At 47.3% G+C, this 15,904-nt stretch overlaps 1 protein-coding gene across 1 annotated transcript in view; it reads right to left on the reverse strand.

Annotated features, from left to right (window-relative positions):
- The window catches only part of LOC128830334 (collagen alpha-1(VII) chain-like), a 181,470-nt gene that overhangs the window by 99,222 nt on the left and 66,344 nt on the right, over window positions 1-15,904 (reverse strand). Inside the window, exons 21-30 of the mRNA XM_054016154.1 lie at window positions 11,368-11,514; window positions 10,978-11,181; window positions 9,709-9,848; window positions 8,935-9,058; window positions 6,932-7,075; window positions 5,488-5,678; window positions 4,796-4,927; window positions 3,696-3,713; window positions 1,381-1,407; window positions 607-681 (exon numbers count right to left, since the gene is read on the reverse strand). Of these exons, the coding sequence (XP_053872129.1) occupies window positions 607-681; window positions 1,381-1,407; window positions 3,696-3,713; window positions 4,796-4,927; window positions 5,488-5,678; window positions 6,932-7,075; window positions 8,935-9,058; window positions 9,709-9,848; window positions 10,978-11,181; window positions 11,368-11,514 (1,202 nt within the window). The remainder of the gene's footprint in view (window positions 1-606; window positions 682-1,380; window positions 1,408-3,695; window positions 3,714-4,795; window positions 4,928-5,487; window positions 5,679-6,931; window positions 7,076-8,934; window positions 9,059-9,708; window positions 9,849-10,977; window positions 11,182-11,367; window positions 11,515-15,904) is intronic.

The following is a 15,904-nucleotide window of genomic DNA, read 5'->3' on the forward strand; positions in this document are numbered from 1 at the left end:
GTGTTTTATCAGCGGTTGGATGCCCTCTAGGGGAAAAACAGCCATAAACACATGGGATTTCCCAGCCCAGACAAGTTTTGTGAACTCGAAAATTGGCTTGACGGGGTTTGCAAAGGCCTGAATTCTGCTGGGATTATCCATCCCTAATTCCTTGTGGATTCCTCATGTTCTGGGACACAGGAGCCCTGAGCTAGCAACCAAACAGCCTGGTGGGACTCATTCAGCGTTTTCCTTCTGCATTGTTTTGTCTCTTGGGTTCAACAATGCCCAGGCCTTGACCTCAACAGCCCAGTCCTGCTCAGCCACGCAGGAAACTGTGGCCCATGGGATATAATGTCTTCTCCCCTATTCACGAGACATCGGTTTCTGGTCTCCCCTTTCTCTTTGCCGGGAGAATCATCTCTGAGAAACGAAAAATAAAGTGTCGTGCCCATGCATGTCTCTCTCTCCTTCTCTAACACACACCTTCAGTCCTGTTTGATTTTCAAAGCCAGCAGGGAACAGGGAACATTAAATGCACCATGCGCTGGGGCAGCCTTTTGTAACTATTAATTACCTAGCCATGTGCTAATTAATCCAGTGCATCACTCCTGCTGCGAAACTCACCCTCTCTCCCTTCTCTCCCTTCACAGCAAAGCTGTATGGATCGTAACTGCCTCCAGTCTGCAAACCGGTGAAGCTCTTGAAAAGGAAAAAAATGGGAAAAAAATTTAGGACGTTATTACCCTCCAAAGAAACACAGATCAACCCACCCAAGAGAGCCCTGGGAGGGCAGTTTAGCCCACTACTCAGCCATTTACAACAATGCCTCTTAAGAGGTGGAGAGAGAGAGTTATTGGATCCCTTTAGAAATCCAATCCTCTGCACAGGGCCGGCTTTAGCAGGTGTGGGGCCCCACGCTGAGACACGAATTGTCTTGCACCCCCCCTGGGGCCCCACTCCACCCCCTCCCTACCCCATTGGATCCCTCCCCAAATCCCCACCCTGGCCCCACCTCTTCCCCAAGCACGCCACATTCCTCCTCTTCACCCCTCCCTCACAGGCTTGCACTGATCAGCTGTATGGCAGCGCAAGCACTGGAGGGAGCGGGGAGAAGCAGGACATGTCTTCCCCCCCCCCCCCCCCCGCCGGCAGCCCCGGACGTTGCGGGGCCCCATTTCGGGGAATCAGCCAAATCGGCTTAAAGCCAGCCCTGCCTCTGCAGAAGGGTGAACTTCACTCCCCAGAGGCTACATTCAGACCCCAGGCCCGTTAGCCTCCTTTTTGAGGTTACGCTTTGCTTATATTTCCCCCTGTCCCAGAGGGTCTGTTCAAGGCCTCAAGCCATTGGGACAATGTATTTCCTGGTTCACGTGGAGGATCTTCTCTGATCGTACTCACCAATTCTCCAGGTGGGCCTCTCTCGCCCTGCGCAACAAGGAAACAGAACTAGAGTCACGTGAGGAGGCGCTGCAGAACTGGGTGGGGAGAGCTTAAACTGGGACAGGGAAGGGGTCTGCTCAGTTTCAGGGCCTGGGAACTACTCCATGGTTTACAGGCCTATGTCACAATCAGATCCTGTTCTCTTAATATGGACATATACCTATCTCATAGAACTAGAAGGGACCTTGAAAGGTCATCGAGTCGAGTCCAGTCCCCTACCTTCACAGCAGGACCAAGGACCATCCCTGACAGATTTCTGCCCCAGATCCCTAAATGGCCCCCTCAAGGATTGAACTCACAACCCTGGGTTTAGCAGGCCAATGCTCAAACCACTGAGCTATCCCTCCCCCCTCTCAGCTGCACAGGTGCAACAAGATGACGAGCTCTCTAGGTAGGGGCCCTCTCTTTGGTATGTATTTGTACAGCACCTAGCGCAGTGAGACTGCAGCCTCTAGGTTACATCACTGGCACTGAGAACAGAATTTGGCAGAGATGAAATAAAGAAGAGCCCCCTTCCCCCTCCCAGCCCAGAAGTGTTCTCTGCCCTGCTTTCTTTAGTCTGCTTTTAATTGACCCAAGCAATTGGGTTCTGATTGGATGGGTGGGACTGCTAAAGGCTTGATCCTGAAGATAGTGGCAAAACCTGGTGTGGGATCAGGGTGTCGGGATCCCCTTGTACAGATGGGATCTGAGGCCCAGAGAGACGACAGCCAGGTTTACACTGCGGATGTGTCAGCTCTGATTGAGCTAGCATGTTAAAGCCAGCAATGAGACTAGGGGAGCACAGGCTACCCACCTGAGCCAATGGGTATGTGAGCTGAGCTGCCACCCTTGCTATGCCTGCTCTAGGTACAGAGAGAGGCTGAGTTCAACCTAGTGACCCAGAGGGTCACTAATGTCCATAATTTCCGCCAGGCACTGACCACGTGAGTACAAGCCTGTTAAGATTTTGAGATAGCTCCGTGGTTTGAGCATTGGCCTGCTAGACGCAGGGTTGGGAGTTCAATCCTTGAGGGGGCCACTTAGGGATCTGGGCCAAAATCAGTACTTGGTCCTGTTAGCAAAGGCAGGGGGCTGGACTCAATGACCTTTCAGGGTCCCTTCCAGTTCTATGAGATAGGTATAGCTCCATATATTATTAACCCTTTCACTGCTGCTTTGGAGCCAGGCCTGCTCACACATTCTAGTGAGGGAGGAATCCAGGCTGATAGAGCAGTAAAAGCTGTGATCCAGAACCACAGGGAGTGCTCATTTTAGACTGGAAATAAGGCGTAAATCTGTAACGGTGAGAGTAGCGGTGGCTTCTCCATCACAGACCATTTTTAACTCAAGTCTGGATGCTTTTCCAACAGATATTCTCCTCCAGGAATTCTTTTGTTCTACAGGAGGTCAGACTAGATGATCACAGAACAAGGAACAATAGTCTCAAGTTGCAGTGGGGGAGGTTTAGGTTGGATATTAGGAAAAACTTTTTCACTAGGAGGGTGGTGAAGCACTGGAATGGGTTACCTAGGGAGGTGGTGGAATCACCTTCCTTAGAGGTTTTTAAGGTCAGGCTTGACAAAGCCCTGGCTGGGATGATTTAGTTGGGATTAGGTCCTGCTTTGAGAAGGGGGTTGGACTAGATGACCTTCATAGCTTGGAACTTCATAGCTTTGACCGTATTGTTTTAATCCAAGAAGCACATTTCTAATCCCATAGGGTTCACCCCTATCAGCTAACATACAACTTGTCCTATTTACAGCAGGGTTTTAAAATGCATTGGCTATCCCATTTTTTAAAAACATCTTTTATCTTCATCTAGACAAGGCCAAAGAGTATGTGCTTGTAGCAATGGATTGGTCACAGTGTCCAGCAGAGAGTAGGAGTGTTTGGATCCAGGATTTTGGATCTAGAAATACAGTCCCTAATTTGACCTCAGATCGAGCTCCCAACCCAACCCTCGTAATCCAAACACACCTCTCCTGTTCTGAGTTACCCAGATTAATGCCCAGATATTTGGTACGTCAGCCTGTTGCAAGGTGACTCAAGGGGTTCAGGCCTCGTACACTGAGCCCTGCCCTTCGGTTACTATTTTGACTTGGAGAGATCTCTCATCCAGAGCCCAATGTAGGCAACAGTCTCCTCCTGGCTGTTTCATGGCTCTAGCCAGAGGCCTATCTACAGTCTCTGTCTTGGGTATTTCTCTGGTCCCCTCCAGCGTAGCACATAAATGCCAAGGCTTGTGTGTTCCCATTGAAGAGTGAAATCGCTCAGCTGGCTAGAATATTTACCTTCTCTCCTTTAAGAGCCTGTAACAGAATAAGAATAGAAGCTGTGATGGCAACAGATTAAACAGGAAGAAAAATAATTGCACTTCCTCCCCCCGCCTCTTATTTAGGGTGACCAGACAGCAAGTGTGAAAAATCAGGACAGGGGGTGGGGGGTAATAGGAGCCTATATAAGAAAAAGCCCCAAATATCGGGACTGTCCCTAAAAAATCAGGACATCTGGTCACCCTACTCTTATTGCAGAACTGGCAAGAAATGGCTTCCCATCCCATCCAGTAGGTTAGCATGGTCAACTGTTACAGTTGCTCCTCCTCTCTCCCGGCCTTTATGTTGGGTCAGAGGTTGGCTACAGGTGCTTCCCAATGCAGGCAAGAACCTACTGATGCTTTATTTTTAACAGAGAGAAAGGCAATGGCTCATAGGAAACTATTAAATAAATGCAACAGACCATCTCCTGCTTGGCATTCAAATCCTCCTAAAATCTCACAGCACATTTTTAACAGGGAAGGTCATTAACCATTGGAACAACTTGCCTGAGGACATGGTGGATTCTTTGTCACTTGCAGTCTTTAAACCAAGACTGGAGGTCTTTCTAAATTAGATGCTATAGCTCAAACAGAAGTTATGGGCTTGATGCAGAAGTTACTGGGTGAGGTTCCCTGGCCTGTGTTATGCAGGAGAGCAGACTAGATGGTCATAATGGTCCCTTTTGGCCTTAAAATCTATGAATTCACCTGCAATGCCCATGAGAAACAAGTTGATAATAATGATGAGAGGTCACAGGTTGCTCCTCATGCAACGAGATGCTGCGTGTTTGTGGAGTGCACAAATGACAGATTTGAGCATGAGATCTCCATATGTGGACGACTGGTGACCTAAGCCACGGCTTGTGCCCATGTCTCCAGAGGTAACGAGCCTTGATTGGCCACTGCTCCTATTTCATGCTGATGTAATTCCATTCAAGACAGCGCAGTTACACCGGCATAAAACTGGAGCAAGGTGGTAGGGGATCAACCCCAAACTAATGAGTGTGCTCACTGCACGTGTCTCCTGCAATATACTCCCCCAAGCACACCCTACTGAGCTTCTATCGCTCTTCTTACCTTTGAGCACCTGGGATTGCATGGCCCCTCTGGTCTTTGGATTTCTGCATCAACAGAAGCTGGATCATGGACTGATGAGTTGTTCTCCAGGCCACCAACCTGCTGCAGTTTGCTCATATCCTGTCTAGCAACCTACAACATGCAGTTTGAGTTAGATCTTTGTCTTATCAAAGAGGATTATGGGTGTCTAAGGACCCGGTTGGTTACAAACTACTGATAGCACATTGCCAGGGGCAGATTGAGCAGACAACTGTTACCGGGAGACGACTGTGCATTGGCAATTCACTCAAGTGTTTTTTCACCCTGTAATGGATATGCCACTGACTTAACGGATAACCAGGAAAAGGCCAGATTCTGATTTCATCTGTGCCTGTTTTACATTGCTGTCTTGGATGGTATGACTGCCAGCTGACAGCAGAGGATGATAAATGAGATCAGAATGAGGCCCAAAGCCTCGTTTATAATACTTAGTCTTGCCATAAGCGTGGGGGACCGGACTAGATGACCTCTCGAAGTCCCTGCCAGTCCTACGATTCTTAACTTTTTAGGTTTGCTTTGAACCAGAACGCAGGGTAGGAGCACGATCACAGGCTGCCAGAAATGACCTCTGGGAAGTGAGCTGAGTTCTCTCCAAAGCTCTCTGTGGGAAAAAGAGCATAGACATGGAAAGAGTGTAGGAGAAAGCAGCTTACCTCCCCGGGCTGCGGTAGGGCTCCCGAAGGCGGCGAGTCAGAGCAAATGGTTTCTATCACCTCCTGGATGATGTGGGGGAAGTCCTCAAAGGTGCTGATGTAGAAAACATTCTGCAGGTTGCGGTGTAACAAGATGCTGTTCAGTTCTTGGGGGTCAGCTCTGGAGACCCCCACGGCGATGACACGGATTCCTGAAACAAACGGCTCCCTCATTAGACAGACATACGGGCAGAGATCTTCCAAACTGGCTAGGGGGTTTCACCCCACAGTGCCCATTGACGCTGATTAATGGGAGTTGTGGGGTTAAATCCACCCATCAGCTTGGAAATTCTCAATCGCAGAGTAAAGCCGGGCTCAACTCCCGGCCACAGTTTGTCTTGATTCACTAGAAATTGCTCATACTGGAGTGGGGAGTCAACTCTTAACCCCTAAGGCATCTGTTTCCTCTTTGTCACTTGGGGGAGTTGGGAGCATGGGGTTTGCTCTGACGAAGGCATTCCCAGCTCATAGTCTCCACCTGTGGGCTTCTCCATTGAGACTGCTGGCAAGGGCACAGGACAGTTACACGAACTCTTGTCATTTAGAGATTGGACAGAGACTCCAAACTAGTTTAACACAGTGTTCAGAGGGGAGTGACAAGCCCATCAGGTGGTGCTGTTCTCAGCCCACCCCGCGGAAAGTCCATTACAGACCTCAGCAGAAGAGCAGGGAAACCCTCATTGGATTATCTCAAATGGGTCGTGAGACCAGACTCCCCTCCCGCTCCAGAGCTGGTCTCCGGGTAGTACCGAGATACATTCATGGGGCAGTGCATGGGAGAAGCTGGCACTGCCATTGCCTGGGACAAAATGTGGACATCAGTTTCCCGTACAGTTGTCAACTTTGTAATATTTAAAACTGGACACTCCAGCAGGCGTGCCAGAACCTCCTCCACCCCACCTCTTCCCCAAGGCCCTGCATCTGCCCTGCCCCTTCCTCCTGAGACCCCACCCCTGTTCTCTCCTCTTTCCTCCTCCCCCGTCGCTCACTGCTCTTCCCCACCTCTGCGCGGAGCCAGGGCTGGGTGCTGCAGCCACCCAACGCAGTAGATTTGACCGGACACCATCAGGACCCCTTTTCAACCAGACGTTCTGGTTGAAAACCAGGCACCTGGCCACCCTAGTCTCCAGAGCTGTCAGCCATCAGAGCATTAAATCCAGTGCAGATCAGAGTCTTCATCTAAAAACATTAGGCCAAGCTCATCCCGGGTGTATTGGGCTCAGTATGTCTGGCCAGGGGCACACCCACACTTTTAGTGAAGGAAGGAGAGATAAGAGCCCAGGAAGCCAACAATAAACTATATTAGGACCCAATCCAGCACAACTGAAACTCACGGGAGTTTTATCATCTACTTTGCTGGAAGTAGGATTGGGGCCTTCAAGAAAACACACCCAAAGATCCCTACCTAATGCATGCACCACTCTGGCTGGTGGCAACACGTCGTCCTGGGACTGTCCATCAGTCACTAGCACCAGTGTGCGAGGCACAGTTGGTCTCATCCCTTTGGAGGACTGAAATAACTCCTTTAGCGCATAGCCTAAGCCACGACCTGGGGGAAAGCAGAAAGCTACTCAGCCTAGAACATAAGAACGGCCATACTGGGTCAGACCAAAGGTCCATCTAACTCAGTCTCCTGTCTTCCGACCGTGGCCAATACCAGGTGCCCCAGAGGGAATGAACAGAACAGGTAATCATCAAGTGATCTATCCCCTGTTGCCCATTCCCAACTTCTGGCAAACAGGCTAGGGACACCATCCCTGACCATCCTGGCTATTAGCCATTGATGGACCTATCCTCCATGAACTTATCTAGTTTTTTCAACCCTGTTATAGTCTTGGCCTTCACAACATCCTCTGCCAAAGAGTTCCACAGGTTGACTGTGCGTCGTGTGACGAAATACTTCCTTTTATTTATTTTAAACCTGCAGCCTATTAATTTAATTCGGTGACCCCTAGTTCGTGTGTTATCAGAAGGAGTGAATAACACTTCCTTATTTACTTTCTCCACACCAGTCACGCCTGGATCCCGCGATGCCGGGTGTCTGAATAGTACTGCTGTGGGTCTGAGTCCGTCTGATCCAGTTTGCAGGTGGAAAAAAGGACATGTTAGAAAATGTACAGGCTGGCCACATTAAGAGACACTCATCGGTGCCAGAGCCACTTTAGGAACATAGGAATCAAGACTGGAAGAGACTTCCTAGACCATTGAGTCCAGGTAACCCTGTCACATACGCCCATTCATAAATTTATCAGGTGCCCTTTTAAAACTAGGTAGGTTGTTTGCCCCCTGCTACTCTTATAAAGAGGCTGCTCCAGAACCTCCCCCTGGTCTGGTGGCGTGAAACCTTCCTCTAATTTCTATCCTAGTTAACTTGCTCCTCCGAGACAGGGACAGCTATTTAGGTGACCAGCTTAGAAAGGGTAAAATGAGGGCTAACTTCTCCCATTTTAAAGCTCCTGTGTGTGTATTTCGGAGTCCTTGCAATAGGAACCCAGGTAAAACCTAATTATGTTGTCTGACCGGACTAGCTAAATGGCTACCCCTTCTCCAGCACACCTGTAGTTACAGACAGTGCATCTTCAGACAACTGAAGGTTTGGGGGATTTCTTTTATAAAACATGAAATATTTTGGGTCAGTTGCTCCTTTACTAGCCTTGATGCTCCCAACAGAGGCGAGGGATGTGTAGATAATTTCCCAAAACACACTGAATTGGCCTCTCTCGCTTTCCCTTGAAGTCAATGGTAAAAACCCCCTTGACTTCAGTGGGAGCAGAACGAGGTCAGCGCAAAGATCTTCTGAAAGTCCAACCTAATGTGCACACATATGTAATGTTACTGAGAGTTATAGATGTGCATCCGAAGGACACAGACCCTGTGATCTAAATAAATCCCAAGGAAATAGAATCTAGCGCTGAACCATAAAACTCAACCCTGCAAATTCTTGCGTGTAAGACTAGTAGGATTAGAGTTAGGATCAAGGCTATGTCTTAGAGTTAAAAGCACTCTTAAAAATATTCCCAGTAGGTAGGTAACCTTGCGGTTAGGGCTCCATGTTAGGTACAAAAATTAAATTAAGGAGGGTGAGGGGATATAACATTATAAAGAGAAGGTCAGACGAAAAACTAGGACGCTGATGAAAGAACCAGAATAGATGGCCAGGCTATTATTAAAAATGGGTCCAAACCAAAACTCTAGACCATCCCAATCCACATTTTAAAGTCGTTTAGATCTTAACTTCACAAGCAACCAACCAACCTCTATAACAGACTGATTCAAAACTCTAAACCAAAACCACACCACCTGACTGCTGGGGAAGTTGAGAGCCAAATCCAGATCAAGACTTGGGCCCATATTTCTAGCTGTAAAGTATACGTCCTGCAAACACTAACATGCATACACGGTGCGCACCTGTCTTTGTATTGCCTCCAGTGTACTGCAGCTCCTTGAGGGCTTTGAGAACTCCATTCCGATCCTTGTGCTGGTTAAAGTGGAATTCAGTCCTGGGCTCTTCGCTGTACTGAGCTACAGCAACCTGCCAAAGAGCACGTGAGGCCGATAAAGGTGGCAGGAGGGAGCGAGGGAGCATGGGTCATGGATATAAGAACACGAGTAAAAGGCATAGATCATGGGAGGGGGGTGCTATTAATGGTCTGCAGTCAATGAGAACACGGAACTCCACCTTTCTTAGTCAAATGAAAGAAAGTAACATGGAGCCTTAGCCTAAAGGTCCAATTCAGATATCACATGTGCAAAGTGGATCATTACAAGCAAAGGACCTATACCAAAGCCTATGGAAGCCAGTAGGAGTCTTTCTGTTGACTTCACTGGGCACTGGATTAGGCCCAAAGTGAGCACATTGAAATACAAGGTTTCAATAGCGCTGAGATCTTCTTTTTTAGTGAGGGTTGGGCTTGGGGAAACTCCTAGAAAACGGCATAAAACAGGGAATGTCCAGCTGGGGACCAAGAGGAAGGCTGGCCCAATGGTTAGGATGCTTGTCTCAGGCTTAGGAGAGGTGGGTTCAATTACCTTCTCCACCACAGACTTCCTGTGTGACCTCAGGCAAGCCATTTAGCCTCTCTAAGATTCACAGTGGAGAGACTGCATTCCCTTAACTCACAGGGGTGTTGTGAGAATGAAGAAAGGTACCTACAATAGATAGATAGAATAATGGTCTCTTGCCTGTGTTCCCTCAGGCCCAATTCTGGGGAAATAGGAGACGATCCGGAAGAGGAAGTCCTTCACTTTATTGAAATTGCTCTGGCCAATGCTTGAAGACTCGTCCACCAGGAACGCGATGTCCGCTTTGAACTTGCCACAGACTGCAAAGCGAAGGTAGAATGTCCGTAAATCACGGACAGGGAGGCCATGGGTCTCCAATCTGTCTCATATTGGACAGGATTTGTCATAAAAGTCTGGACTATTCTTCTTTATGGGAGAACAGTCCAAGATACAATCAAGCCTTGTGGTTTCAAGGGTGTGTTGAGTGAAGACGATACAATACATTCACCCCTATGGGATGCTGCTGCACACGTCAATTCTCTTACATGCATTTTATGCCTCCTCTTTATGAATTAGACGTTGGCCACCATCACAGACAGGACGTCAGACACAATGGTTCATCAGTCTGTTTCAGAGCAGTGGTCTCAGTATTATTACGATTATAACAGGTGTGATTATCTAACATCTCTGGGCTCTTTCACCTGCTGACAGAGAGGAAAGTGCTCCACCTACTGGATTGCACTGCCTCAGCTGGAGTACTGTGTCCAGTTCTGGGTGCCACATTTCAGGAAAGATGTGGACAAACTGGAGAAAGTCCAGAGAAGAGCAACAAAAATGATCAAAGGTCTAGAAAACATGACCTATGAGGGAAGATTGAAAAAATTGGGTTTGTTTAGTCTGGAGAAGAGAAGACTGGGGGGGGGGGGCATGATAACAGTTTTAAAGTACATAAAAGGTTGTAACAAGGAGGAGGGAGAAGAATTGTTTTTCTTAATCTCCAAGGATGGGACAAGAAGCAATGGGCTTAAATTGTAGCAAGGGTGGTTTAGGTTCAATATTAGGGAAAATTTCCTAACTGTCAGGGTGGTTAAGCACTGGAATAAATTGCCCAGGGAGGTTGTGGAATCTCCATCATTAGAGGTTTTTAGGAGCAGGTTGGACAAACACCTGTCAGGGCTGTTCTAGATAAAACTTAGTCCTGCCATGAGTTCAGGGGACTGGACTAGAAGACCTCTCAAGGCCCTTGGCAGTCCTACAATTCTATCATTCTATGATTGCCAACATGCCTCCTGCACACCTGGTTTTGATCTGCAGTTTTCCCTCCAAGTATTCACCCAGCCCACCCCAGTTTTAGCTTGTGAGATCAGAGGAGACCACAGCATCCAAGAGGTACGCTGGTTATAACGCACCAATTCATCAGCGCTGAATCCCGTGTGGATTCACACTCACTTGGCCCAGAGAGGGTGGTCCATGGTGGCGACGCTTTAGTTGTCACAACTATGGTTGCTGGGGTCATTCGTAATGTCATGGTGGTGGCTGATGGAAGAGGAGTGGCCCTTGCATGGCTAGAGCCCACGGACCGGGGCCTCGTAGTGGCAGGTGGTAAAGAAGTAATGGTAGGAGCAGGAGTGGAAGGATTCCCTCGAGATGCCACTGTAAAAAGCAAACAAAAGAGGGGAACTGCATCCATTGCGTAACTAGGTCATAGTAAGAACACCACTAGCCCCGAAAGGCATCGGGATTGCATGGGAACATGCCATGCCAAGCACCATCTCATGAGCTAGTAGTGACAGCAAAGACACCAGCAGGAATTGCAACACAAGACTCCGTTTCTCATACCAGTCTGCTCAGTAAGCACCGCCTCTGGCCCCTCCGTCTGTCCGAAGAGTGGCCTTATTGAAAATGAGTACATCCCTCTTGGCTTCAGGTCTGTAACTCGATACGATCTAGAAGCTGCTCCCAACAGTTCAGTGGAAAGGTCAGACTCTGGAAAAAAGAAAGGAAAGAGGGTATGTCACTCGTAGACTTTAAGGGCAGAAGGGACCATCATGATCATCTAGTCTGACCTCCTGCACATCACAGGCCACAGAACTCACTCCTGTAGTAGGCCCATAAACTCTGACTGACTTACTGAAGTCCTCATTTGTGATTTACTGACTTAACGTTACAGAGAATCCCGCATTTGCTGTAGTTCAAACCAGCAAGTGATCCGTGCCCCATGCTGCAGTGTAAGGAGAAACCACCCAGAGTCTCTGTCAATCTGACCGGGGGTGGGGGGAAAGTCTTTCCTGACCCCAATGTGGCAGTCAATTAGACCCTGAACATGTGAGCAAGACTCACCAGCCAGACACCTGGGTAAGAATTCTCTGTAGTATCTCAGAGCCCTCCCCATCTAGTGTCCCATCTCCAGCCATTGGAGATATTTGCTAATAGCAGTCACAGATGGGCAACATGCCATTGTATGCAATCTCATCACACCATCCCCACCATAAATTTACCAAGCTCAGTCTTAAAACAAGTTAGGTTTTTTGTCCCTACTGCTCCCCATGAAGGACTGTTCCAGAACTTCACTCCTCTGATGGTTAGAAACCTTCAGGGCTGGCTTTAGGCCAATTCCCCCGAATCAGGCCCCGCGCCTAAGAGGGCCCCACGTCCTAAGGAAGAACGCCTAACTTTTTAATTTTTACTCACCTGGCGGCGGTCCGGTTCTTCAGCAGCATTTTGGCGGCGGGTCCTTCACTCGCTCCGGGTCTTTGACGGCATTTAGGCAGCGGGTCCTTCAATGCCGCGGACGACCCAAAGCAAGTAGGACCCGCTGCCAAAGTGCCGCCGAAGACCAGGACCACCACCGAATCGGGCCCCCCCAGTTCCTAAAGCCAGCCCTGGAAACCTTGGTCTAATTTCAAGCCTAAATCTATTGATGTTAATATAGAGACAAAGAAACTCATCATAACCACAGACAGACCCTGTGTGGAGCACCCTACATTGTAATTATAGCCACAAAGTTTGGCAAACAGGGGAGTTTTAGAGGCAGTTAGGAAAGTGCGTGTCAGAAGTGTTAGTTCAAGGTACAGTTCTATGTTCAATACCGTCATGGCCAGAGATGGAACCATGTCTGTGACCTGCAACAGATGTGCTATTTTTCTTTCCAGCCTGAAGAAACTTCCTTTGTACAAAGTGCAAGTTGGTGGCCGTGCTGGAAGAAAAGCTTAGTGGTTTGGAAGGAGGAGTACTGACACTGTGAAGTGTGGGAGAGGCTAAGGAGTACTTGGATAACCAGGTTCAGAAAGCATCAGCACACCAGACTCAAGAAAGAAAGGAACTGCTGACCAACAAACCAAAGACAGTGGAAACCAGAGAGGAGGATTATAACCACCAGAGGTAAAATGACCAAGTGGCATTCTACACCCCTGGAGGCAGATAAGGATACACAGACTGTGATCACCAGAGAGAAGAGCACCAGGGGGAATCCCACACTGCCAGAAGTATCCAATCATTATTAGGTTCTCTGCATGGAAACTGCAGACAAGGTCTCTGAAGCTCCAGCTGGCCGAATGGAATGGAGAGGTGTATAGGACATATCTGAGGGTGTCTGCTCAGCCCAGCCTACAGTACTAAGAAACGTGCCAAAGAGATCTCCAACCATCCAAAGAAGACAGAGGATCCTTGCCAGGGATTCTATGCCAAGAAGAATGGAAGGAAAGCACAATCTTGCAAGGCGCAGGAGCAGAGCAGGGTGGAGCTCTATCTTCCCAGGATCAAGACAAGAGATGTGACTGAAAGACTGAATAGGCTTCTGAAATAGGTGGGCATGGTGCACATCAACACTAACGACACCACTTCGTGTGATACCTCCCAGATTATTAACGATTCCAGAAAATTCAGAAGGGAACTGAAGGAGAGAAATGTCCGAGTGATCATCTTGGAGATCCTTCCTGTCCCGTGAAGTCATAAGACAGAACATTCTGGAAGAGAACCACTGGCTAGGTACATGGTGTAACATAGAAGGTTTTGGTTTTGTGGAACATTGGACCACCTTTTATGGAGAGAAAGGGCTATGTAGTTTGGATGGCCTCCATCACAGTAGAAGGAGAACCAATCTTCTAGGGGACAGACTGGCTAGATTAAGTCAGGAAAACATTAAATTGACAACAAAGGGAGAGGGTGAAAAGGGGGAACAAATGAGCATTAATTTAGCACAAAATCAAGATGTCAAGAACAAAATGAATTGTGGCACCAAATGATGTGAAGAGAAGACATTATTTAATTGCTTATTCACTAATGCTAGGAGCCTGGGTAATAAGCAAGAGGAATTTGATTGGCTCATTTATGAGCAAAAATTTGACCTAGTTGGTATCACTGAAAGAAGTGGGAAGATTCATATGATTGGAATGTTAAAATCATAGAACCATCATAGAACTGGAAGGGACCTCGAGAGGTCATCTAGTCCAGTCCCCTGCACTCATGGCAGGACTAAGTATTATCTAGATCATCCCTAACAGGTGTTTGTCTAACCTGTTCTTAAAAATCTTCAGTGATGGAGATTCCACAATCTCCCTAGGCAATTTATTCCAGTGCTTAAGCACCCTGACAGTTAGGAAGGTTCTCCCTACTCCTTGTAACAACATTTTATGTACTCGAAAACCGTTATAATGTCCCCCATCAGTCTTCTCTCTTCCACATGCTTCCCAGAACTGGACACAATACTCCAGTTGAGGCCTAATCAGCGTGAAGTAGAGTGGAAGAATCACTTCTTGTGTCTTGCTTACAACACTCCTGCTAATACATCCTAGAATTATGTTCCCTTTTTTTGCAACAGTGTTACACAGTTGACTCATATTTAGCTTGTGATCCACTCTGACCCCCAGATCCCTTTCCACAGGACTCTTTCCTAGGCAGTCATTTCCCCTTTTGTATGTGTGCAACTGATTGTTCCTTCCTAAGTGGAGGACTTTGCATTTGTCCCCATTGAATTTCATCCTATTTATTTCAGACTATTTCTCCAGTTTGTCCAGATCATTCTGAATTTTAATCCTATCCTCCAAAACACTTGAAATGCCTCCCAGCTTGATATCATCCGCAAACTTTATAAGTGTACTCTGTATGCTATTATCTAAATCATTGATGAATATATTGAACAGAACCGGACCCTACGGGACCCCACTTGATATGCCCTTCCAGCTTAACTGTGAACCACTGATAACTACTCTCTGGGAATGGCTTTCCAACCAGTTTTGCATCCATCTTATAGTAGCTCCACCTAGGATGCATTTCCCTATTTTTTTTAAAGAGAAGGTCATGCGAGACAGTATCAAAAGTTTACTAAAGTCAAGATGTACCACGTCTACCACTTCCCCCCTGTCCACAAGGCTTGTTACCCTGTCAAAGAAAGCTATCGGGTTGGTTTGACACAATTTGTTCTTGACAAATCTATGCTGACTGTTACTTATCACCATATTATCTTCCACATGTTTGCAAATTGATTGCTTAATTATTTGTTCCATTATCTTTCCAGGTACAATGGTTATAATCTATTTAAGAAGGCTCGAGAGGGCAAAAAGGGAGGAGGAGTAGCATGCTATCAAAAATGGCATTATCTGTTTCTGAGACACAGAAAACTTGGAAGCAAATGATCTTCAATGCTCATGGATCACTGTCCTAACAGATAAAAAGTAAGACGGAATACTTGTTGTCTAGAGAACAGGATGTCAAGCTCCATAAGCACCTATCTATAACATGCAGGGAAAAGAATCGCATTATCATGGAGGCGAAACAAGATCCAATGACTGGAAATAAGGAGCATTTTTTCTAACAGTGAGGGCACTGTTGGAACAATTTACCAAGAGCTGGGTGTGTTCTCCATCACGGGAAATTGTTTAATCATGATTGGATGGGGGGGAGGGGGTTTCCCTCAAAGATCTGCTCTAGTTGAAACTCAGCTACTGGACTTGAAGCAAGGATTAATTCAGGAAAACCAATGGAGGTCAGATTCGAGAATCCCAATGATCCTTAATGTATGGATCTCAAGTTTGGGGTTATTCAGGTCTGGAAGGGGAGAGGGTGGGTTCAGGCCCATCTCTAATTGGAACATGATGACTCACGGGCAAAGGCTGAAGTTGAACTTCCTTAACAACTGCCTTGTTTTATTAATGGGGAGGCCGACACAGTCTTTTCAAATCCTGTAATTTCCATATTCTTGGAGTATAGAGTGGCTTCGTCACAGATAGCTGCGTACAGAGCTTGGAGATGGATTTGAAGCAGATCAGTGCAAGGAGGGATGAATAGTTCCCTTATCTTCAGGAACTACTGGGTGAAATTCTATGACCCATGTTATGCAGGAGGTCAGACTAGATTATCACAATAGTTCCTTCTGGCC

The sequence above is a fragment of the Malaclemys terrapin genome, chromosome 1 (assembly GCF_027887155.1).
Source record: "Malaclemys terrapin pileata isolate rMalTer1 chromosome 1, rMalTer1.hap1, whole genome shotgun sequence".
Classification (NCBI taxonomy): domain Eukaryota; kingdom Metazoa; phylum Chordata; order Testudines; family Emydidae; genus Malaclemys; species Malaclemys terrapin.